The 25,265-nt window shown below is 36.5% G+C and overlaps 1 protein-coding gene across 23 annotated transcripts in view; it reads left to right on the forward strand.

Moving 5' to 3' along the window:
* The window catches only part of LRRFIP2 (LRR binding FLII interacting protein 2), a 102,416-nt gene that overhangs the window by 12,496 nt on the left and 64,655 nt on the right, over positions 1-25,265 (forward strand). For 12 of the 23 annotated variants that reach the window (XM_074312617.1, XM_074312628.1, XM_074312622.1 and 9 more), the window contains exons 2-3: positions 3,114-3,259; positions 22,129-22,215. In XM_074312617.1, the coding sequence (XP_074168718.1) occupies positions 3,170-3,259; positions 22,129-22,215 (177 nt within the window). In that variant the 5' untranslated portion in view covers positions 3,114-3,169. Of the gene's footprint in view, positions 1-3,113; positions 3,260-22,128; positions 22,216-23,444; positions 23,496-25,265 lie in introns of all 23 variants that reach the window. The other 11 variants (XM_019727639.2, XM_019727646.2, XM_019727648.2 and 8 more) reach the window with 1 other exon arrangement.

Consider the following 25,265-nt stretch of genomic DNA (forward strand, 5'->3'; position numbering starts at 1 on the left):
TGGCAAAATCCCTGTTTTTCAGAAACGTGTTCCATGAGAAGCTCATTGGGAAGAGAAAGCCTTATTGATGTACCTGTCTGTTTTGGAAGGTTTATATTCCACACCATCCTGAAGGTGCTTCCCCCTCTTTCCCTTAGATGGACAGATACTTAAAGACAAAACCATCTGGAGAAAGTCAGCTTGACAATATCTCGGTAAAGGACTTTCCAAAAATGCAGGCAGTTCTGTTCTTCTCAGTGGACGTGGAGCTTTAGCCCTTGGTTTGGCGATACCACTAAGGAAAAACTGGAAGAGAGGATATGGCCCCCGAAGAAAAGTGTTCTTGAGGAAATCTCCTTGGGATAGAAACTTACTGAAAGTCCTTTTAGGATCAGACACTGGAAATAACCTACACCCTTATTTTTGTCATTTTGTTAAAAAGCAGTTTTCCATTGACTATGCCAGGGATCTTATTTCTTTTAAGGTTTCCCCCTATCGCTGATAGCATGTTTCGGAGTTATTAGAAGATAGATTGCAGAGAAGCTGAAAACCTTGAAGGATGCCTGCCTACAGAGTACAAATAATACAATTCTTTCAAAAGTGCTAGATTGATTTTTTGAAATAGGTAATGGTTGATCTGCCTCTTGTACAGTTGAAAAAGGTGACAGGACCTGGCCAGTCACATAAACACCTACGTACCCTCTGTACATAGGACAAGAATTACCAAGGAAGACAGACAGGAAGTTGTTTCCATTTCCTATGTAACCATTGCCTCTGTCCCTTTTCATGTCATTTTTCTCTCAGGACTGATTAGCCTGGAGCTTGTTGACACAGTTTTGAAGCACTTTTTAAGAAGAGATAATTCTTTGTGTAAATCTGTGTGCTGGGAATATCCTAGCAGGTGTAAGGTCTAAGGTATTGTTAGTTGAGAAAGAAGCAAAATGGATTATGAGAAAAGAGGAGAAAGAAATACATTCACAAGTACCACCAGCCATGGCTTCAGATAGTGTGTCTCAGCTGTATAGCATATTGTACCTAATTCAGGTACGATCCGATTTGGGGCCAGTTTATTCTTTGAGTCTTGGATCTGAATGCTTTTATATTTTTAAAATGCATCTTTCCCCAATGCTGTTGAAATTTTAGAGAATCAAGAAGAAAAAACTGCATCCATAATCCTATCCTTCTAATGAAACCACTGTTAGTTACATATATAATACTTCCAGCCAAATCTTTCTTTTTCTTCTGTGATTATTTTTATGTGTCTAGAATTAGAAAATGCCTGTTTTTGTCTCCTGCTTCTGTGAAATGTCTTTCAGTGTGTCCTTAGAAAGCTGGCTGAAGGACAAATATTGGGTGGTAAATACTGCAGTGCATTAGCTAAATTGTCACTCCTGTCTGAAAAGGAACTTTGTGCTGCATGCTGCTTTTTTCTCAGTTGGTGGTTAATATTTGTGTACTATTACTATTAAGTGACGAATGGTCTTTAAAATTATGCTGAGGTTGAGGAGGATGGAAGACTTCTGAGAAAATCCTCTGTGCTTTTCAGAAATATCCTGACCTGTGGCTTGTATTTTTCAGCTGCTGCTTTCAGACGTTCCCTTATTTTTTAGTTCGTTTCCATTTAAGTGAGTCTTTTCTGACGTATAGCCAGATGTATTTTCTATGGCAGAGTAATCAGCTATCATCAGTCTTCATTCTGATTGACAAACATAGCAAGCTAGCTCTGTGGGTATAAGAAATGGTATCAGGTAAGATGAGAACAGCCTGAATTTTCATTGGAGAAACTTTTTTGGAAGAGTGGATTGATGGAGTGGTTCGGTTTTATTTTGCCTGAATCAAGTAAATTCTAGTACCATTATAGTCACTTATAGTTTTAATATGGTTCATCCTATCAAGACAGAATTATTTGAGAATTTCTTCGTGACTCACAGTGTAATGAAATTTCACCAGTTTATTTTGTTGAAGGTAGGAATTTTTTTTTTTAAGTTGGTGGGTGTTTAGCTAAATGAACTGGCTTCTTAGGAATGTTTATAGGACAGAGGAGGGTCATGCAAATTGGGATGCATTCTTTCATGAGAATCTTTAATTTCAAATATGTACCATCTGTTGGAAAGGTTAGATGGCCTGTATCATGCTTGTTATTTAATCCTGAAAGATTAATGTGTTCCGCTCTTTTATAAACATAGGCCTATTTCATAATAATAACAATAACAGTTTCATAGATATAGTCTTAATATTGCCTATGTCAGTTTTGTTCATCACTGTCTATTCAGAACCTCCTATAGTACCTGGCAATAGCAGGCACGCAGATATTTGTTGCATGGACAGTGTTGGTTATTGTTAAATGCAGATTGTTGTTTTCATTGTTATTGCTATTGTTAATTTCATTTGTTATATTATGTGGTGATGGTTTACTTGAAATTTTTTATTTAAAAAAAATTTTTTTTTTAAATGGGGAATATTGGGGAACAGTGTGTTTTTCTAGAGCCCATCAGCTCCAAGTCGTTGTCCTTCAATCTAGTTGTAGAGGGCACAGCTCAGCTTCAAGTCCAGTTGCCATTTTCAATCTTTAGTTGCAGGGGCCACAGCCCACCATCCCATGCGGGAATTGAACCGGCAACCTTGTTGTTGAGAGCTCGCGCTCTAACCAACTGATCCATCCAGCCGCCCCTGGAATTGTTTCTTAAATTACTCTAAAAAGCCAAGTTGCTTTTATAACTTTAAGGTTCTATGTTAAAATTTCTTGAATATGTTCTCTCAAAGCTTTAGCCTGAATGACTTTTCTGAAATGTTTTTTTGTTCTAGAATGACAATAGACTTCAGAAACAGTTATAATTTTAAACAAGTAGAATCACTGTTGACTGCAGTTTTCTGGGGCTAATATTATATCATCCTCATAGGTTGCCATGGGTAGCATGGTAAAAAGTTGGGAGGTTCAGTAATTAGTATAAATTTAAATATTCTAAATTTTATTGGAATAATTTGATAATGAGAAAAAGTATTTGATTACTAATTAATTTCTATGTTAATACATAAATATAATTTCTCTTTGTTAAAAGTAAATGTATAATCAATGAGCATTAAAAGTGCACAAAGAGAAATATCTTAAATTATTCTGTTTCTGTTTATTTCAGGGCTGAAAACAGAGTGAAATCGCCTTTCAGAATTAAAAGACGATCAAGAAGACAAGATGGGGACTCCTGGTTCTGGAAGGAAAAGAACACCTGTGAAAGACCGATTTTCTGCAGAAGATGAAGCTTTGAGTAACATTGCCAGAGAGGTGTGTCTGGAAAACCCCCTCTCAACACTGACATGCACAAATGAATATGTTGTAAAAATGCTGGGGTGACAGAGATAGTTTCAGAATGCTTACTGTGAATAAAATGTTTTATCTGGCCTCTGAAATACTATATTAGAATAAAATATAGTTACTATTTCTTTACTTGGATATATAGTCGACTCATCTAAAACTAATTTTTCATTCAATTTTTGTGGATTATTTGAGTTCCAGGTACTTGTCCTAATGTACTGAAATTTATAATTGATCTTCAGCATTGAAACTTAAGTAATTAGAACCTTGAAGATATGATAACTATATTATAGAAATGCCCATTGGGCTACGTACAGTTAATATATTCCAGGAGGCACTGTATAAATGTTGACAATCCTTATTTGGTATCTGCTAGATTCAGTGTCTTAGCTGTTTTTTTAAATCTTTCAGTGGAATTTTTATGTTTAATGTTTAGCTACCCTGTTTCCCTGAAAATAAGACCCAGCCGGACAATCAGCTCTAATGCATCTTTTGGAATAAAAATTAATATAAGACCAGGTCTTATATATTATGTTATATTATACAAGACCCAGTTTTATATTATAGTAAAATAAGACCGGGTCTTATATTATGTTCTATTATGTAAGACCTAGTCTTATATTATCGTAAAATATAGTAATTTTACTATAATTTTAGAGCAAAATATAGTAATGCTCCAAAAGAAGCATTAGAGCTAATTGTCCGGCTATGTCTTATTTTCGGGGAAACATGGTAGTAACTGGGCTTCTGGAGCATTTTTTTTTTTTTTTTTGGTTTGTTGACAACTCAGAAAAAAGAAAAAAAGGGGAAGGGTTGTCACCTATTGAATCACTGGCAACATTTCCTGTTGCATATTGGAAATTTAAGATAACTCCCAGCTGTGATTTCTTAGTGAGATGCCAACTTTGTTTCAGACTCTAACTCCATCTGCAGCTGTAGACCTGACCATAAACTAATCTGATATAAGAACTGCTTAGAGTATCATATTATTAAATTGTATTCTTTTGGTGAGAATTATTCCCTCATCACTTCCTCTTTGTTACTCTTAGTAAATAACTAATTTAGGACTAGGGCTGTTTCCTTTTGACATATTACACAGTATTTTTTTGACCCAGCTTTTTGTTATATTTTTTTCTGTGGTAAGCTACTCAGCTTTTGAATTAGAAGTTAAATTCCATAGGAGGATATTTGAAGCCAAGAAAAGTTATCTAAAAACTGACGACAAAATTTCAACAAAATGTATATTACGTTAACAAAATTACTTTGAAAAAATCAGGAGCTATTTTTAGATAAAAAGGTAAAAGGTTTCTAAAAATTAGGTAAATGATACTTCACAACAATCTTAAGTATTTGCATGAATGAAGTATTTTGGAAGTCACATGGTTTTAGTTGAAAATTGAAACTACTCAAAATGTTTACTTCCAAAATTGGAGGGATATGTCCCGATTTCCGTAAGGGGAGAAAATACCAGTATCTTCTAGGCTCAGTTTGTACTGTCATTAAGTATTTGAACTCTTATTGGGTATGACCCTTCATTTATAAAATTGAATAACATTCTAACATCTAACACTTGAGTGCTTACTATGTAACAAACACTATTCTAAGTATTTAAAATGCATTAATTAATTTAATCTTCACAAAATTCTGAGATTAGTTTTATTATTATCTTCCTTTTACAGATGAAGAAACAATTGCACAAAAAAGTTAAGTAACTTCCCTAAGGTCACATAGCTAGGAAATAGAGGAGCTTGGATTCAAACACATGAACTCTGGCTCCAAAGTCTGAGCATTTAACCACATACTCTGCTATATTATTTCTGAATCTTCTCCAACTCCTTCATTAATAGCTTGTTTTTCTTTAACTTCATGATTTTGAAAGCACTTTCACATTTGGGTTCTCACAATGCCTTATGAGATAGATAGGATAGGTATTATTCTTAGCCTTAATATTTACAGACGTGGAAACAGATGAAGCGGAGAGATAAATGTCAAAAGGTCTCAGAATGGGCTCAAATTCAGCAATGTAAAGCCATTGTTCATTTTACTATACCATACTTTCAGAAGATGTGGGCTTTGGAGATGTATAAGTGTGCCTTTAATTCTTAACTCTGTTGCTTTCTGGTTGAATAGTTTTGTTAGACTTCAGTTTCCACATCTATGACATGGGAATAATACTGTGTTCCTGTCTCACTGGGTTGTTGTCATGATTAAAGGAAATGATGCCTGTAAACCTTTAGCACAGTGTGAGGCTTGCAATAGGCTATTTTGTTGCTTATTAATAAGTTGAAATAGAAAGTGAGAATAAGATAAAATGGTCTCCTTTTATAAAAATAAATTTATTGAGATAGGGATTCTAAAACATGGTTGATCCTCTAGAATCTCCCAAGGAGCTTTTTCAGTGTACAGATTCCCAGTCTGTACCCCATACTTCTAAATCTGAATCTTTGAGGTTCATCTCAGAAATCTATAATTAAATACACACACACACACACACACACACTCCACACTCCTTAGGGGATTCTGATGGCCCATCAGGTTTGGGAACCATGTACCAAAATACACAGAAGATCCTATCCTGGAGGGTCATTTTTAAAAAATTGAGGTATAATTGACATATAACATTAGTTTCTGTTATATAACATAATGATTCTATGTTGGTATATATTGTAAAATGATCACCACAATAAGCCCAGTTAATATCCAACACTGCACATAATTACAATTTTTTTTTCTTGTAATGAGAATTTTAAGATCTCTCCAAGCAATGTTCAAATATACAATACAGTCACTGTGCTGTGCATGACATTCCCAGGACTTGTTTATTTTATAACAGGGAGTTTGTACCTTTGGACCACCGTCACCCATTTTGTTGACCCCTCCACCCCCCACCACTCTGGCAACCACCATCTGTTCTCTATGAGTTCTGGGGTTTTTTTGTTTTGGTTTTTTTTAAATATGATTTCACAGTTGTTTTCCTCCCAGGACATTGCTATTTTGCTATGAAATAACAGTTTACCAGTTTAATCCAGTTACTATTATTATAAAAGGATGTAAAAAGTCAGTAATTCTAGTTTTCGTTTCTGTCTTCAGAGCTCTGACTATGAACACACCAACTTTAGTAACCTGGTCAAAAGGCTCAGCTTTCCTCTGAAATGTGAAAGGGCCAGCTTGTACTATTAAGATTGAAGACTTTATTTACACAATAAGTTCCTAATGTGGGATGCAGTGCTTTTAAAACTTTAGAGGACATATGGTTAGAAGTTTTAAGAATTCTTTCATATGTTCCTTGTGAATCTTTCTCTTTAAAGTTTTCATAACCAGTTGTTTTTTTTCCTTTAATTAATTGTTTAATTGAGGTATACTTGACATACAACATTACATTAGTATCAGGTCTACTACATAATGATTCAATATTTGTGTATATTGTGAAATGATCACCAAAATAAGTCGAGTTAACATCTGTCACCATACATAGTTACAGAATTTTTTTTTCTTGTGATGAGGGCTTTTAAGATCTACTCTCTTAGCAACTTTCAAATATGCCGTACATTATTATTAACTGTAGTCACCCTGCTGTACATTACATCCCTATTTTATAACTGGAGATTTATACCTTGTGACGCCCTTCGTCTATATGACCTACCCTCCACCCCTGCCTCTGGCAGCCTCTTCTCTGTATCTGTGAGCTTGGGTTGGTTTTGTTTTTGTTTTTGTTTTTAGATTCCACGTGTAAGTGAGATCATATGGTATTTGTATTTCTCTAACTTATTTCACTTATCTTAATGTCATTAAGGCCTTCCATGTTGTCGCAAATGGCAAGATTCCATTCTTTTTATGGCTGCATAATATTCTGCGTGTGTGTACACACACACACCGCATTTTCTTTCTTCATGCCTTCATTGATAGACACTTAGGTTGTTTCCATATCTTGGCTATTGTAAATAATGCTGCAATGAACATGGGGGTGCATTTATCTCCTCGAGGTAGTGTTTTTATTTTCTTTGAATAAATACACAGAAATGGAAATGCTGGATTATATGGTAGTTCTATTTTTACTTCTTTGAGGAACCTCTGTACTATTTTCCATAGTAGCTGCACCAATTGATATTTCCACAAACAATGCACAAGGGTTCCCTTTTCTCCACATATTTGCCAACACTTATTTCTTGTCCTTTTGATTACAGCCATTCTAACAGGTGTGAGGTGATAGCTCATTGTGGTTTGGATTTGCATTTTCCTGATGATTAGTGATGTTGACACCTTTTCATGTATCTTTTGGCCATCAGTATGTCTTTGGGAAAATGTCTATTCAGATCCTCTACCCATTTTTAAAAATCAGGTTGTTTTTTGAGTTGTATGAATTCTTTATATATTTTGGATATTAACCCCGTTTCAGATACATGATTGGCAAATATTTTCTCCCTTTTTGTAGGTTCCCTTTTTATTTTGTTGATGGTTTCCTTTGCAGTGTGGAGGCTTTTTAGTTTGATGTAGTCCACTTGTTTATTTTTGCTTTTGTTGCCTTTTCTTTTGGTGTCAAATCCAAAAAATCATCACCAAGTTTGATGTTAAGGAGGTTACTGCTTATATTTTCTTTTATGAGTTTTATGGTTTTGGGTCTCATGTTCAAGTCTTTAATCCATTTTGAGTTAATTTCTGTGTATTGTGTAAGATAGTGGTTGCGTTATTTTCTTTTGCATGTGGCTGTCCAATTTTCCCAGCACCATTTATTGAAGAGACCGTCCTTTCCTTGTTGTATATTCTTGGCTTTTTTGTTGTAAATTAGTTAACTATATATGCATGGGTTTATTTCTGGGCTGTCTATTGTGTGCCACTGATTTATATCTGTATTTATGCCAGTACCGTACTGTTTTAATTACTATAGCTTTGTAATATAGTTTGAAATCAGGGAATGTGGTGTCCCCAACTTTGTTCTTCTTTCTCAAGATTGCTTTGGGTATTTGGGTTCTTTTGTGGTTCCAAACAGATTTTAGAATGGTTTGTTTTATTTCTGTGAAAAATGCCATTGGAATTCTCGTAGAGATTGCATAGAATCTGTAGATTGCTTTGGGTAGTATGGCCATTTAAACAACGTTAATTCTCTTAATCCATGATCATGGAATATCTTTCCATTTACTTGTGTCTTCTTTCATCAGTGTCATAATTTTAAGTGTACAGGTCTTTCACCTTCTTGGTTAATTTTATTCTAGGTATTTTATTCTTTTTGATGCAATTGTAAATGGAATTGTTTTCTTATTTCTCTTTCTGATAGTTTGTTATTAGTGTGTAGAAACTCACTTAATTGTCCATTCATACATTGGATGGTTGGCATTCACAGAAAGTCCCTAATTCATATTTTCTCCAGTAGGATCATCCCTTTTGCACACACACACACAAAATTACCTTACATTAGAAACAAACAAAAACTGATACCCTTTTTACAATTTAAAAGGACAAATAGCTTAATCTTTTTCTGTTTTAGTTAAATCTTGAGTTTAATTTATCTTTCCTTATTTCAGATTGCCTTTTGAAGTAATCAGGGAATGCCATAAATAAAGAGAAATAACCCTTTTCTCCTGCTTACTATCTGTTCAAGTTTCCACGCTCCTCAATTGGCCCCAAATCAGGCAATGAAGAGGAGGGAATGAGGAGGAAAAGAAACAAAAGGCATGAATATATTCCTCAAACTCTATAATTTGCATGTGAAAATATGGAACTGTGTGCATTTTACAAAACTGATACAATACACATAACATAAATTTACTATTAATCATTTCTAAGCATACAATTCTGTGGCCTTATGTACACTCACATTGCTGTGCAGCCATCTTCACCATGATCTCTAGAATGCTTTTCATTTTGTACAACCTGAGTGCATTTTAAAAAGATGTTGAAAGGTTTGAAGACTGCTCCATAAAAGCAGGAATGTGGATGGATTTAGAAGTCACGTGACGTCTGTATTAGGCGAGTTGCTGCTTTGCTGGGGAAGCATGGGCTGTCCTAGGCATCAGAAGAGCTCAGCGGAGAAGGTGTGGGAAGGGATCGCCAGCAAACTCTCTAGAGCATGAGCAGACCAATCTGGATCTTTCTTGTTCGCTTAGCTGTGATTGTTCCACACGTTTGGGGCAAATGTAATTAGACAGTTGGCTTTCAGTGAAAATTACCCGAAAGCACAAAGTGTATCAAACTGGGAGCCTTAGTCAGCCAGCCTAAAAGTTGGACAGTAAAGAAGGCCAATAGGAAAAATATTGACTCATTTGAAATATGGTGTTGGAGGAGAGCTTGCTGGGTACCCTGGACTGCCAGAAAGATAAACAAGTGGATTCCAGAGCAAATTAAGCCTGAAACATCACTGGAGGCAAAAAATAACAAAACTTGAAGCCATTTTACTTCAGGTACATAATGAGAAGGACATGTTCTTTGGAAAAGAAATTAATGCTGGGGAAAAGAAAAGGCAGCAGGAAAAGGAGACCAAATATGAGATGGATTGGCTCCATATGAGAAGCCATAGACATGAGATTACAGGAGCTGAGCAGGGCTGTTGAGGACAGGACATCAAGGACGTCACTCATTCATAGGGTCGCCAGGAGTCAGAGCCAACTCAACAGTAGCTAGCCTTTCAAAAGGAGAAAGATGAAGGTAGGATGAAAGCCATCCTATGCGGCCTTACCATAGCTAGTTCGGTGAAGGTTATGGTGTGTGTTTTATGAAGAGAAATTGAAGCCTCTTAAAGGGTTTGCAAAACAGTCTTTTTAAGGCATCACCAAAGCCTGGAATAGTACTGTTTTTTTTTTGTTTGTTTTAGAGCTGAAATTATGAAGAAAACATCTCTTCAAATGGAAGTCATCAGAGTGATGCTTATTTTTTTGACTTAATGATCTGAGAGTCCTTCCAGCTCTAAAATGCTGTGATTTCTTTCAACGTCTAGGACTTGAAGAAAATTCATGCTCATCATGCACAGTTCTCTTAAACTTAAAGAATCACTAACAGGCATAGAAACTGATCATCTTTTATAGAAGTTGGACTCTAGCAAACAGAGTGTTCAGAGACTTTATGTTGAGAGCAGAATTTACATGTATACATATTCGGTACTCAAGCCTACTTGTAACAAGAAGGAAGAAAGGAAACTATGGCTGTTGAACATTTGTGGCTGTTAGAACTTTTGGATTTCATTTTTTTTAAATAGCTTTATTGAGATATGATTCATATAACATAATTCACCCATTTGAAGTGTATATAACTCAGTGGTTTGGGTATATTACATTATTAATTTTTTAGATTGTTAAAATACATATAACAAAATTTGCCATTTTGACCATTTTTAAGTCTACAATTTTGTGGCATTCATTACATTCACTATGTTGTGTAACCATCACCACTATCTATTTCTAAAATCTTTTCATCACCACACACAGAAATTCTGTAACCATTACGCAGTAACTTCCCACTTCCCCCCTCCCAGCCCCTGGTAACGTCTAATCTACTTTATACCTCTTGAATATGTCTATTCTAGATATTTCATATAAGTGGGACTATACAGTATTTGCCCTTTTGTGTTTAGCTTATTTCACTCATTTCTTCAAGATTCGTTGACATTATGGCATGTAGCAGAACTTCACTGCTTCCCTCCTTTGTAAATATCTGCATTCCTTTATATGACTGACTAATATTTCATTGTATGTATAAACTATATCTTGTTTACCCATTTATTTGTTAATGGATATACTTTATTGGATTTCATTTTGCTGCCTAAGGAGTAATAGCTATTCTAAGCATCTGTTAGTGAGAACCAAAAATTTGTGGGTTTTGATTCTGGATTAGCAACCTGAGAAGACGTATACAAAGGGAAGAAGTGTGTTCAGTTTGGAAGTATAGTCCAGTGTTCTTGTGTTATGGAATGATAACCATAATTGCTCGATAGATCTTCTCATAGTTATTTCGCCATTTTATTTGAGTAATTTATTCATTTTTAGGCCGTGGCAAATTAAGGATAAACTTTTGGCAAGGACAGCAGCTTTTAAAAATGCAAAGAATTACCATAATCAGAAATAATTATGAGCATGAATGTCATCTTTTATTTAAGAAACTTTTTTTTTAAAAAAAGAACAAATTTTGAATGTCATTCATTCAGCAAATATCTGTTGAGCATCTTCTTGCAGATGCTGTGTTAGGTATGGAGGATATGGAATGGACAAGACCAACACTGTCATTCCTCTTACGGAGCCCAGCTTCTAGAAAAGAAAACAGTTACATAATGGACTAGTTCCTCAATTTTCAGCTACTTTTTTTTCCCCCTCAAAATTAATGTTTACATTTAGTATGGTAATTTCGTGTCTGAAATTGAAAGCTGTGATTGTCAATGTATGTCACACCCAGTGGCATTCTTAGACTTGAAGAAACACAGTAATATATTTATTTACAACTATGTTAAGTGCTTTGAGTGAGCAGTAAATGGTTTCCTTCGTATGTGTGACGGGGATTTGACAGGCGTTGGGAAGGCTTCCCTGAGGAAGCGCCCTTTCATCTTGAGTTTTGAAGGATGGATGGAATTCTTTGGGAGAAAGGGAGTTGTCAGCTATTGTGGAGAGCTTTCCAGTCAGAGGGATGCATGTGTGACAAGCTTTTAGGGCTGAAAGAGTATTGAGAATCAAGGATTAAGAATAACAGCAGCTACATTACTGAGGTCTTGTTATATACCGGGCGCTGTTCTGAGTGCTTCAAATGAATTTCATCCTCATGACAACTCTGTGAGATGGCCTACTATTCTCATTTTATCGATGATGAATCCGAGGCATGGAGAAGTGAAGCGACTTGCCCAACAGTTACCTGAAAGGGGCAGAGCTGATATTTGCACTTAGGCTCCTCCGCTCGTAGTTGTTGTGCCTCCCATGAGATCGCCGTGACGGTAACCTGCACAGCAAAGAGGAGAACAGCCAGACAGTATAGGCCAGTGGTTCTGAACGAGGGTGATTGTGTCCCCCCGGGGTTATTTGGCAGTGTGTGGAGGTGTTTTTGCCTGTCACAGCTGGGGGAGGGGTGTGCTGCCGGCGTTGTGGGTAGAGGCCAGGGATACTGCTAAAACATCCCACGGTGCATGGGACAGCCCTGCACCACGGAGAATTATCCGGCCCAAATGTCAATAGGGCCGAGGTTGAGAACCTTGATATAAATTCTTATAGAATGTATTTAGGATTTGGTCTGTGTCCTAAGAGCAACGGAAAAATTGAAATGTTTTGTGTAGGGATATGACATGATCAGATTTGTGCCTTAAAGGATGACTTTACTGCGGATGGATATTATGTCAGAAAGAGGCATCAGTGGATGCAGGGAGACGAGTCATAAGTTTTGCAGAGGTGGCCTGGCCTAGAGTGATGACAGTGGGGATGGTGAGAGGTGGTTGGAATGGAGAGGTGAGCAGTAGATGCTCAGTGTGTGGCTCTGGGTGGGTAGCAGGGCGGGGAAGTTTGGGCGTGTGCATCAGGGTGGATAGTGGGGAACAGTAGAGTGGGGAGGAGGTTTGCGGAGGGAAGATCATGAATTTATGCTGGCCCGTGTTAAGTTAAGGTGCTTGTGAGGCATCTAAGTGGAGATTTTGAAGAGGCAGTTTTGGGGAGGGATATAGATCAAGAGCTCAAAGGAGCGGTCTGGGCTTCAGATAACAAACACTTGAAACTTGTGAGCATGTAGAAGGTTATCGAAATTAAGAGTGTGGGGAGCGGCTGAATAGCTCAGTTGGTTAGAGCGTGGTGCTCTTAACAAGGTTGCTGGTTCATCCCCACATGGGCCACTGTGAGCTGCGCCCTCCACAACTAGACTGAAACAACTACTTGACTTGGAGCTGATGGGTCCTGGAAAAACACACTTTAATAAATAAAGGTTAAAAAAAAAAAGAAATTAAGAGTGTGGATGAGATTGTCTAGGGAGAAAGTATAGAGTTGAAGATAGTCAGCCCTCAGGGTAAGCCCTAAAGAACTCCAAGGTTTCAAAGTCAAGTCTCTAGTCTGCCTTAATTCAGTACCGTTAAGTGTTCTCAGTGGTGGTGCACAAATTTCTAAAAGATTATGAAATGCGACTTCTTTTTTCATAGTTATAAAAAGTGAGTGTTTTTCTTTCCATTTTTACCCTGTTAAAAAAATCAAAATTCTCTCCTTTTGTACTTACTGCTTTTATTAGACAAATCCTTTGGAAGAGTAAATCTAAGTTGTTGTTTTTAGTCATATAGGATTCCTTCTCTTGGCATTTGTACTGATTAAGGGAGAATTATTGAAGACTTAGTTGTGTATTAATGTGACTGAAAAATATTTGGTGTACTGTTCACTGACATAATTTTCGTCATTCCTGTCACTGACAGGAATATTGGGGAAAACATTCAAATAGCACAATGTCATTAACTTAAATGTGAAGACAAAACTGGCAACACCTTTTTTCCCCCAAAAAAGGACTGTGATTCACATTTTCTTTTTTGGTTAGCTGTGTCATTGCAAATCCAAAGCTTCACTTTTCCTGTGCTATCTATCCATTTATTAGGTTGTATTCAGACCTCAGTAATAAAGTCCGTCATCTTAAATTCCCTCTCTTATAATGTTTTACTGTCAAAAGGTCTCCAAATAAAAGAAAGATATAGTTTGCGATCGGAAGAAAATGAGTTGAACTCCCTGGATTTTGTCTAATACATACTGGTGTGGATGCCCAGAAAAATTCAAATATTCGGTATTTAACTTCATAAATATCTGGTATTTAAGCTTCATAAAAGGTGGTTAAACATAATTACATTGTAAGGTCTAAGAAAAATGGTATGTACCTAAGATTTTCTACTAAAGGGAAGTTGCTAGGAAATTGAGTAATGATTTTTATTTGTTAATATGGAAACCATAGCAACACAAATATTATGTCTCTTAATTTGTCTTTCAGGGTTCTTTTAGCATGAGTGTCATGGAAGAATAAACAAAATTAAACACAGTCAACTCTGAAACTCTGAATCTTAGCAACCTGAATTAGTCATTTTCCTTGACTATTTCACTTTGTAGAATTTTCTATTTCAAATTTATTGAAATTAAAGCATAGTCTGTAAAGGTTCAGATTATACCCTATGTCTCTTACTGATGCTAGTTGCTTGGGTTTTATATTATGGATATACATGCAGGCTGGAAATTCCAGACTTGGCTCAGTTTAGCACATTTCTGTCAAATTATGAAAATTTAATTTGCCTCCCTTTAAAACTGTCACATGATCACAGTAGGATAAAAGTTTTAAAACTAGAGGTTTTCCTTTTTTAAAAGGCATTTGAGTGTGCATTTTCATGTACTATTTTTCTTTTGAAAAATACTAAATGCTGAAAGGTTTTGATAATAATGTAGGTATCCATAAGTCCACCACCTAACATTAATTGGTGTCAACATTTTGTGATAATTGTCTCAGATATTTCCTTTTAAAAAGATAGGCAGGAGGGAGAAGGAAGACATAAACCATATTTAATGTCAACAGGGCCAGCTTTCCCCCACCAACAGGGAACCACTGTCATAAAATAATAAGATAGGCTTCCTGTCCATGTTCTAAAAGTTCTAATGTCTGTATTGTTTTATGAGTTTTTGTGTGTTACTTCCTAAGCGCTCTATAGGCACAGGTGTGTGAACCATCTAGAACCTTGTGGGAAACTGCCAGAATAATGGCTCAGTATGGCCAGAGAGAGGGTGGGGAAAGGGAGCAGATGATGCTGGAGAGGAAGTAGGGGCCAATCATGAAGGGATTTGTGTGCTGTGCAGTTTAAATTAGATTTTGGAAGTTGTGGTGAGCCATCGAAGGGTAAAACGCTTTCAGATTTGAATTATACTATGATAGGAAGTATAAAAAGCTAGTTAGGAAGTTGCCGTAGTCATCTTGGAGTGAGATGAGGAGAGCGTGAATTAAGGCAGTGAGAGTGGGAATGGAGAGGGAAGTTTGGATAGAAGAAATAGTAAAGGGACGATCTTGATGCGAGCAAGCCAGGTAGTTGAGATTTTAGTGACTGAATGTGGACGTCATGTAAGACTAGGGAGGAGCATATGATACTTCATTTCAGTTTTTGGGTAATGGGACAGCAGATGGGAAGGAAAAAGAGAAAGAGGAAGTTTATGGGAAAGATAACTTCAATTTGTGGTATATTGAGTCTGAGGTTCCAGTGGGACTGTTGGATTAGGACTGGGGGAGAAAAATCTGGATTGGCCATGAAGATTTGCAGGCTATCAATATCACCTAGGGAGGGAGCATAGAATGAAAAGAGTGAGATCAAGCCTGGAAGCTTTGGTTATATTAAAATATAAGGAGCTAGTAGAGAAAAACAAGCCCACGAATGATTCTGAGGGAGAGAGCTCAGAGAGTCAAGAGAAAAACCAGTAAGATTCGCGAGTGGTTAGTGATGTTGGAAATCCAGAAAGGACAAGTGAGATAAGAATAGAAAAAGTTACTGGGCTTGGTAGTTAGAGGTTATTAGTGACTTTTGCATGAACAATTTTGTTTTCTTTCTTTTCTCCCTTTTTTCCTTCCTTCTGTCCTCCCTTCCTTCCTTCCTTCCTTCCTTTCTTTCTTTTTTTTTTTTTCATGAGCAATTTCAGTAAAGAGATTTGGGCAGAAGCCAGGCTGTCGTCATTGGAATATAGTGGGAAGTGAGAAGGGAAGTGTGAGAAAAGTTGGCTATAAAGAGAAGACAGGGCAGAATTGAACCAGGAAGGATTTGTCTGTTTGTTTTTAAAAGATGGGAGAGACTTTGAACCTACTTATGATGAGAAGAACAAACCAATAGAGGGAGAGAGTGAAGACAGAAGAGAGGTCAGATAGTTGGGCAAAGTCCCTGGGGAGGATGGAGCTTACATCAGAGTGTGGAGCACGTGTGTGTATGGATGTATCAGGAGGGACGTATGTATAACATAATTCTCTTGCCTTTCAATCTTTGAATGATGCATTCAAACTAAAAAAAAAACCAAAAAAAAACATAACCTTTGTTTTCCCCCCAAACCGTAGTCCCAAATGAAATTTGACTTGTGCGTTATATTCCAAGGAAACAGTAAGCATGTCCTGTGCATTGGATAGACCCTGCCTTACTTGTAGACCCACTAGACAGATGGAAGATTGATAGTAAGATTGGCCTCAGTTGAGTTTCTGATTTGGAATGCCACTGGGAGCTGCAGCAAATTTATGTTAGCCTGTTCTCCTGTGTTTATTTAACCAAAGCAGTAACAGAATCCAAATTTAAAATTCAGAAAGTATAAGGATACTTTTGTGTTTTGGGCATCATGAAATATATCATGGCTAATCATATTTAGGATGTTTCCTCTCGCTTGTTCCTTAATGTTTCAGACAGATTAATTCAACAGTCTGGAATAGAAAGGATGGGAGGAGAGTTGAAATGAAGAAAGTGAAGTTAGAAATAGGTAACAAAGTATTCTAGGTGAAAGTGGTAAGAGGCTGCTCCAAGAGGGGGAGTCTGTGGGAATGGAAATTAAATGTTGGATTCAAGAGATATTGTAAAGGAAGATTTGGTTAGGAAGTAGGAGGCCCTGAGACCTTGGGTTTTAAACAAGTGTGACAAGGGTTTCATTTCTGGAGCCTATTCACTGGGGGAAGATGAGGTTGCTTTTATTCACTCTAAGTTTGTAACAAGAGACCCACTAGACAGAAAAGTAGGTTTTGATTTTGGTTAGAGCCTCAAGCTAGCTTTGAGTCATTCTCCTTGGCTAATAGTTGAAAATGTGGAGTTAAAAGATGGAAGGAAAGGCTGTGTACAGTAAAGGAATATCTGCATTTGGGGTAGTCTTGGTCAAGGAAATAAGAACAAGAATGAAGGGTACAGTTTCACAGAAAAGAGAAGAGAGAATCTATGTTAAGTTGAAAATCTTAGGCTAATTTGTCCAAAGTAAACTTTCATTATTTGTCTAAGGATATGCTCTTATACTTGGGGTTTAAAGATATGTTGTGGCGACATGATTAGGAGTGTTAAATTGAGTCAGATTCTTAGGATGTGGACCTCAGCTCCAGTGCTTGCTGCCCAGGGCATGTTGGGCAAGTTACTGGACCTTTCTATACCTCAAGGGGTTACTTTGTGGATTAGAGGAAAATAAGCACCTAGCTTTGCTACGTAAGTGCTCAAATGATGGTAATTATATTAGTGCGAGGTCTCATCTTCCCCATTCTTTTGAAAGGTTGAGTTTTGATTGTAAAAGATTATTCATTCTGATAACATTATTTAATTTTATAAATATTAACATCAGAGGTAAGGTTCCCCCTTAACAGAATTAGTAGTTTGAACTGGATCCTGATATAGTGCCATATGTTTGATCATTGTTTCCCAAGTTTGTGCCATGGAGCATCGTCCTTGAAGAATCACTTAGAGTTTATTTAGTAGTATGGTCACGTTAAGTCTGAGAAATGCTTTTTTATTTTATCTTTTTTTTGGAGATTCATAATATACATTACTAAAAACTGATTTAAAAAAAAGTTTAACCTGACATTTTCCAAACTTACTAGATCATAGAATTCCTTTTCTTGTTTTACATGTTGAATTTTATATATTGGAATTTCACATATTTTACTATTAGTTCATGTTAGGCATTACATTTTTTATGTACTCTGTGTCATCTATTAAAATTTTTTTCAATTGGGATAAAATTCACATAACAATAAAATTCATTATTTCAAAGTATACAATTTCAGTGGTGTTTAGTATATTTACAAGGATTTGCAACCATCGCCACTTTTTAATTGCAGAGCATTTCGTCTGCACAAAAAGAAACTCCATAACAATTAGCAGTCACTTTCCATCTCCCTGTTGCCCCAACCTCTGGATTTGCCTACTTGACTTCACAGGTAACTTTTGAACCTGAATTTCTGGTTCCTGGATTTTCATATTAACTTTAAGAGTGTGGGTCATATCAGCCTAAAGACCTTACAAGTACTTAAATGATTTAGGCTCCTGAATACTTCTGATTTCATGGCTTATGCTAACTTCAAATTAACTTTTTTTTTTTTGTGGTAAAATACACATAACAAAATTTACCATTTTAATCATCTTTAAGTGTACAGTTCAGTGACATTAAGTACATTTGTATTGTTGTGCAGCCATCATCTCTATCCATCTCTAGAACTTTATCATCGTCTTATACTGAAACTCCAGCTATTTAATGACAACTCCCCGTTTCCTTCTCCCCCCAGCTCCTGGCAACCACTGTTGTACTTTGTATTCCCATGGCATTTGACTGTTTTTAGGTACTTTATATAAGCAGAATCATACAATATTGGTCCTTTTGTGTCTCTGGCTTATTTCACTTAATGTCTTTCAAGTTCTTACATGTTGTAACACGTCAAAATTTCCTTTTTTGTAAAGCTGAATAATATCCCTTTGTGTGTATGTGCTGATGTACAAAACATCCAAACCTGTAGAGAATTTTTGTAAGAGTTTATTTGAGCCAAAATTGATGACATATGCCAGGGAGCAAGATCTCAAATGCTCTGGAGAATAACAGTTTTGCAGTTTCTTTTATGCGTTTGAAATTAAGGAGGGAAGGAAGGAAGATTACATGGAAGTGGGAGAAAGCAAAGTGAGGGTTGGATTACAGGTTAGTTAACAAGATTAAGTGCCCTCTTGAGGGTGGTCACGCCTTTGAGAGAGATTCTGGCATTTCAACGGTGTGTTAACCTACATGCACAAGAACAATGGACAGGGTTTGCTTAAAAACCTTTCACTAAAGAAGTTATAGGCCTGGAGCATGACTACCCACCATGACCTGCCCAGTTAGGAATTCATGATTTATTACAGCACCGCTTTTTTGTCCACATACATAACACATTTTGTTTATCCATTCAGCCACTGATTGACATTTGGATTGTTTCCACCTTTTGACTATTGTGAATAATGCTGCTTATGAACATGGGTGTACAGATATCTATTCAAGTCTGTGCTTTAGTGTATGTACCCGGAGGTGGAATTATTGGATCAAATGGTAATTCTCTGTTTAATTTTTTAACCAACTTTTTTTTGAACTTAGTTAAATCTTTGTGGTCCTTTAGTATTATGTCCCATTCATTTCATATGTGTGAGCTGGGTGTTACATCCGTAGCGGCGATTGTATTCTGAGGGGAATATGCAAGTGTTACTACCTAGCAGCATGCTTTTTGTAGCTATAATTTGTTTAAAACTACATGAGTGTAAGTATAGAGCACGTGTTTTGTCTATTTGATTGGAATCACATCAGCTCCTCACTGCTCCTAGCAGTGTTTCCTCAGGGCTCTGGTAGCAGTGTAGCCAAAGAACCAGACGAAGTCGTTTTAAATCCTGTTTATCTCTTTTAAGCTTGTTTTAGTGGCCTTCATGACCATCTCCAAGGAAAGGAACCTCTGCGTGTGGATAAAGTGGGCTAAGTCACAAAGGGAAGAGTGTTTGTGTGACTCTGACGGCCATGTTCTTTCTGTTACATAGCGGTCAGGTTCCCGTCCCTTTGGTTGTGGAAGAAGTTTTATTTGAGAATAGATTTCAATTATCTGTGATTTCTGTTTAGTGAGGGAAGTCCCATTTTAGTATTGATTGTGCAGAATTGGCCACAGATACTACAAGGATGAAATTGGCATTTTTTGATAAATTTCAAAGACAGGCTACAAGTACAAAGCTAATATACATGGAAATGAAAATTACTACACATTGCTATGGCTTTCTTAAAGTAAAAGAGAAGTTTGAAAAATTTTCCCAGAACAATGATACTTTGCCATTAAAAAATGTATTTGCTATCTGCTGAAGGTTAATAGTCTCGTAGTCCTTTTTTGTAAAATACACTCTAGTAAGAAAGTGGTACCCACTCATAGAGGGATAAAGAAGGTAGAGAGGAGGGTTTTTTGGTTCTGTTTTTTTAAAGAAGGTGGGGTATAGGATTTTTAAAGATGGAGTTCAGTGTAAAATTCATATGAGAAGACTAGTTACTCTGTTCATGTCAGTGTGTAGAGGTTGACATTGGTAGATTGCAGTTACTGGGCAGGGTTTTTGCTACTGAAAGGCCAGTTAAGCAGACTGGGAAATTGCCAAAAGTGGGGTGGTTGAATACGTGTTAACTATTAAACTGTCTCCTCTCCTTCGAAGTTTGCTGTGACCTTGCCAGGCAAAACTAATTGCTCCCTCCAGCGTGCTTCCTTCCCTGTAAGCATTGTGTTTCTGTCTCCCTCAACTAGATTGTGAACTTCTTTAAGAGCTGTCGTATCTTATTCTGTATTTTCAGCATCTAGCATAATTGCTTACACGCAATAGACCCTTTTAAACATTGGCTGAGTCACTTCTTAGTATGAGATTTGGGCACAAATATAACAACATGAGAAGAAGCAGCTAGTGCAGTTTTCTGAGGAGAATATCAAAATCAGAGCAGGATGTGGCCAAGAACAGAGGAAAGCACTGCAAGAGAGAAACCAGAGAGAAGATTTTTGTTTCATGTGGTACATCAAGCTATTTCCTTGTCTCATTTCCTTGGTACTTTGGCCCATGACCCGAAACTCTTGTTTATTTAGCAGACATTGAAGCATAAAAGTTGTGGGGTGACAGGAGCATGTAATTTTAATGCAATGTAATAAAGCCACAATAGAGGCATGTGCATAGAGTATTACTCTATGAAAGTGGGGGAAATCTTCATAGAAGGTGGTATTGTAGCTGAATGAGAGAAGGGAGAATACCTCCTGCCAGGCAAACAGTCTCTGAAGGAGGCTCAATAGAGCACGTAGAGTCCAGGAATGGCGGCAGTTGGAAGCAACTGGTACGCGTGGGGCAAGTACTGGAAAATAAGGCGGAGATCTGACTGGGAGAAACCTTGTTTCTGTTTTCACTTTTCTTCTCTCCTCTATTCTCTTTGTGCTAGTCCACAGAATTTTCGCTTTAACCAAAGTAATGGGGAGCCACTGGGGAATTTTACGGAGCAGAATGCCATGATCAGAAATGTGTTTTGAAAGGCAGATTGGCAGTCTTGTAACCATGTAGAAGATGAACTGTAGGGCAGATTCTGGAGGCAAGTCGATGGATTTGGAGGCAGTTGTAGTATTCAAGCAAGAGAGGAAGAGTTCCTATTGTATAATTCCATTTGTATGAAATGTTCAGAACAGGCAAATGCATAGAGACAGGAATAGATTAGTGGTTACCAAGAGCTGGGAGGAGGGGGAATGAGGAGTGACTACTAATGGGTGTGGGATTTCTTTTTGGGGTGATATGAATATCCTGGAATTAGACAGTAGTGATAGTTGTGCAACCGTGTGAATATACTAAAAACCCACTGAACTGTGTATTTTTAAGTGGTGAATTTGGTGGTATATGAATTATATCACTTTTGAGAGAGAGAGAGAGAGAGAGAGAGAGAGAGAGAGAGAGAGAGAGAGAGTTCCTGAAACAAACAGAAACAGTGAAAATGAAAAAGGCCAAGGTGTACTTGAGAGAAACTCAGGGGTAGAGAATTGACAGCACTTGGAGACTGAATATTGGCAATGTCCTAAATGAAACAGAGGCTGGTTCTGAAGTTTCTAATTTGTATGATTGAATTGATAGGGAAAGAAATTCTGGAAAAAGCAAGTTCGGAGAGACATACAATGAATTGTGTGAAATGTTTTGAATGTGAAGTCAAGGCAAGCAGTTAAAGGTAAAGGTCCAAATTTCAGGAGAGACTCTGGGATTAGAGAATGAAATGAGTGTATAGGAGTTGACTAAAGAAGTCAGTTAAACTGCTGACAGGTGATATCTTGTCAGCAATGGAAGGTAATATCCCATTTGCTCCTTACCCTCCAAGCTAGTGTAGGGGTGGTGGTGGTGGCTGTTTTAAATAAAGCTGAATCTTCATATTACTTTTCAGGCAGAGGCAAGGCTGGCAGCAAAACGAGCTGCCCGGGCAGAAGCAAGAGATATACGCATGAGAGAACTGGAACGACAACAAAAAGAGGTAATTTGGGGGGAATAACCCTAACTTCATGCTAGTCTCAAAAAAATCAATACTTGGCTAGCTTACTTCTGAAGTAAATCTGGTTCCATTTGAAACATTGGGAATAGTATAACCTGATATGTGTGTTTTAATAATCCATTCTACATCAGCAAGTCAAATGCAATATTTGTTTTAAATAATAACAGCAAACACATATAGCTCTTTCTGTGTACATTATGTTATAGTGTTATAAGTGCTTTACTTATATTAGCTAACATAGTCTTGACAGAGTTGACAAAGTTATTTACTGTCGTCCTAACTGCCCTAGAATTTCAATTAGTGTGATATCTACATAGTATAACACTGTGAAATCATTCAGCCTACATTTTTCAAGCATAGTTAATAATGGCAGAAAATATTCATGCAAGAAAATGAAAAAGAAACTGAAAGACTGGTAGGATTCCAATTTTGTATTACAAAACCTAGTACCCATGTATAGGGTCAAAAACTACTAAAAAGAAGTGGTTATTCTCAATACTTTGGTTTGTTTACGGTGGGATTATGATTGATTTTATTTTCTTCTTATGCTTTTCTGTAGTTCATAAAATTCAGTATGCTTTTCTCATCAGAAAGAAGAGCAAAAACAAAAAAAATTTAAAGAGGTATATAGAAAATAGGCTGCTTGAAAATAAAACAACTACTCTTTTTTAAACCTTTCTTTCTGACGTTACACTGGCTCTGAAAATTCCAATAAAAAATATTTCTGATGGTGTATTAGTACAAAGGGAAAAAAACCTGCAGGATTACACACTTTATTTTGATATTGGTGGTGGATCTTCTGCTAATGAATTAAAGAGAAGTGTGTAGATTCCATATCGTCACAGCTCAAAAACAGAACCAGAAACAGCTGATATGTTGGTAATTTTTTTTTTTTTAACTTCTTGTATAGTTTCAAGTATTGAATGCAGTTCTTGGTTTGGAATGAAAATGTTGCAATGCATTGTCTTTTATACTCCTAAAATTATAGTAAATTATAAGGAGACAATTATTAACTATAAGTTCTGTTGTGGTCCTCTAAAGTACTATATCTTATTGAACATATTTAGCTAGGTAATTTTCTGTATTTTGAATGTGTAAGTTTCTTTGAATCAACGATCATTGCTCTTCAAGGCAAATGTATATGATTAAGACTTTTCAAAGAATGCAGTGATTTGGAAACTGTTCAGTTTATGAAACTTTTGCATTTGTAGCATTCTCATCATTCCTTTGATCGGAAATGGGGACAGATTCACAAGTGGCTGGTAGGCCAGGATTGCCTGTACTGCATGTTGTGATCATTGCTGAAATAATGCAATCTGGAAGTAAAACATTGACTAACAGTTTGCAATGTAGGAGTGTTTGGCATGTTTGATCCTAAAAGGTTAGAGAGTGTCTGCTGTCTATAGTGGACCAGATGTGTACTTGGAGTCCAACCATTTCTGTGGTAGTCTACAGCCTCAAACTCATTTCAGGAATGCTCCTGACCAAGAAAGATTGAGTAAATGAATGTGTTTTCTTCCTACGGGTTTGTTCTTCTCTCCCTTGAATTTGTCCCTCCCTTTTTCCTTCCCTCCTTCCCTCTCCCTTCATCCTTTCTCTCTCTCTCTCTTTTTAATAAACTGTGTCAGCAGGGTCTTTATTGAGAGATGATCCGAGTCATTCGACAGCAACTCTGAAAATTAGTCTTATTTTTTCACTTCACTCAGTTGCTCTGTAAGTCTTCTGCCACCACTCCCAAATTGGTTAGCTACAAGAGCAAATTGTGAAGAATATTAGTTAATGTGAATCAGTCCTAAATTTGAACTTTTTCTCAGTGTTGATAAGTTCCCCAACGGTCTCCTATTGTAGGGGTTCTTAATTTGGTATGTGAACAGGTTTGGGGGATGGGGCATGAAGCCTGTGTGTGTGTGTGTATATGTGTGCTTGTATGTGTATATATATATATATATATATATATATATATATATATATATATATATAATATGAAGTGCCCACAGGTATTTTTATCATCAAATACTCAAAGGAGTCTGTGATCCCTAAAGGGTTAAGAACCACTGTCTAATTGCTAATAAACAAGCAACTTTCATAAGCAGATCCCTTCTATGGCAACATTTTAAGGTAAAACCAGAATTAAAATATTTATGACTGTATTGACCTACAAAATTTAAACTTTACCATATTGTCATTGTGATATTTTAGAAAGAGAAAAAATGTGTTTGGTTACCTAAAATTAAGGGACTCCTTATGTCTGTGTTTGTTACTTTGGAGTGGAATTTGTCTCTTCTTGTTACTAAAGCTAGCCTAATTAGTTTTACTTGAAGTATCTTCAGCATGTAACTGGATTAATATTACTAATGATACATTAAGAATGTATTGTATGAATAAAACAAATCACTTTTGCTTGCAAATTTTCCAATGAAATATTAGTTTTCTTCTTTTAATTATGGATTATAGTTCTAAAATTAAATTGCCTAAGATTTTAATATCTTACAACAGACCGACACAGTAAATAAAGAGAAAAGCCTATATTAAAAGTCTAACATTTGATTCCTGTATTCAAAGGCCATGAAGATAAACATACTTTCATCTCTGAAATGTGTGTGGTTCAGGCAATGAGTGTGATAGATTTTCACGGGAGAGGGAGCATCTTGGGTTAGAGGCTTAAAATGTAGGTGGTGACTAACCCAAGTCTTGACTGATATCTAGGACTTGGACATGCAGAGAAGGTGGGGTTTAGTTTCAGATGGGATTAATGATCACTTCTAACCCCTTCTGACATTTGCTTTTACTCCTTTCAAACTGATATTTCATCTCACTTTTTTATCTTATTTTTGCTTCTCTGCTGCTTTCTGTCTGTGAGCCTGTGGTAGAAGTTGGCATGTGATGGTCACAATATAAAATATATATTATTCATAAATTTATAATAAAATAAATAACGCATATACAAACAATAGGATTGCCAATTATTAGAAGAAAGAATCTTCTCATATTAAAAATTTCTCCTAATTTTAATACTTTTTTGTGTGGGGTTG

This window comes from Rhinolophus sinicus, linkage group LG10 (genome assembly GCF_036562045.2).
Source record: "Rhinolophus sinicus isolate RSC01 linkage group LG10, ASM3656204v1, whole genome shotgun sequence".
NCBI classification, from domain to species: domain Eukaryota; kingdom Metazoa; phylum Chordata; class Mammalia; order Chiroptera; family Rhinolophidae; genus Rhinolophus; species Rhinolophus sinicus.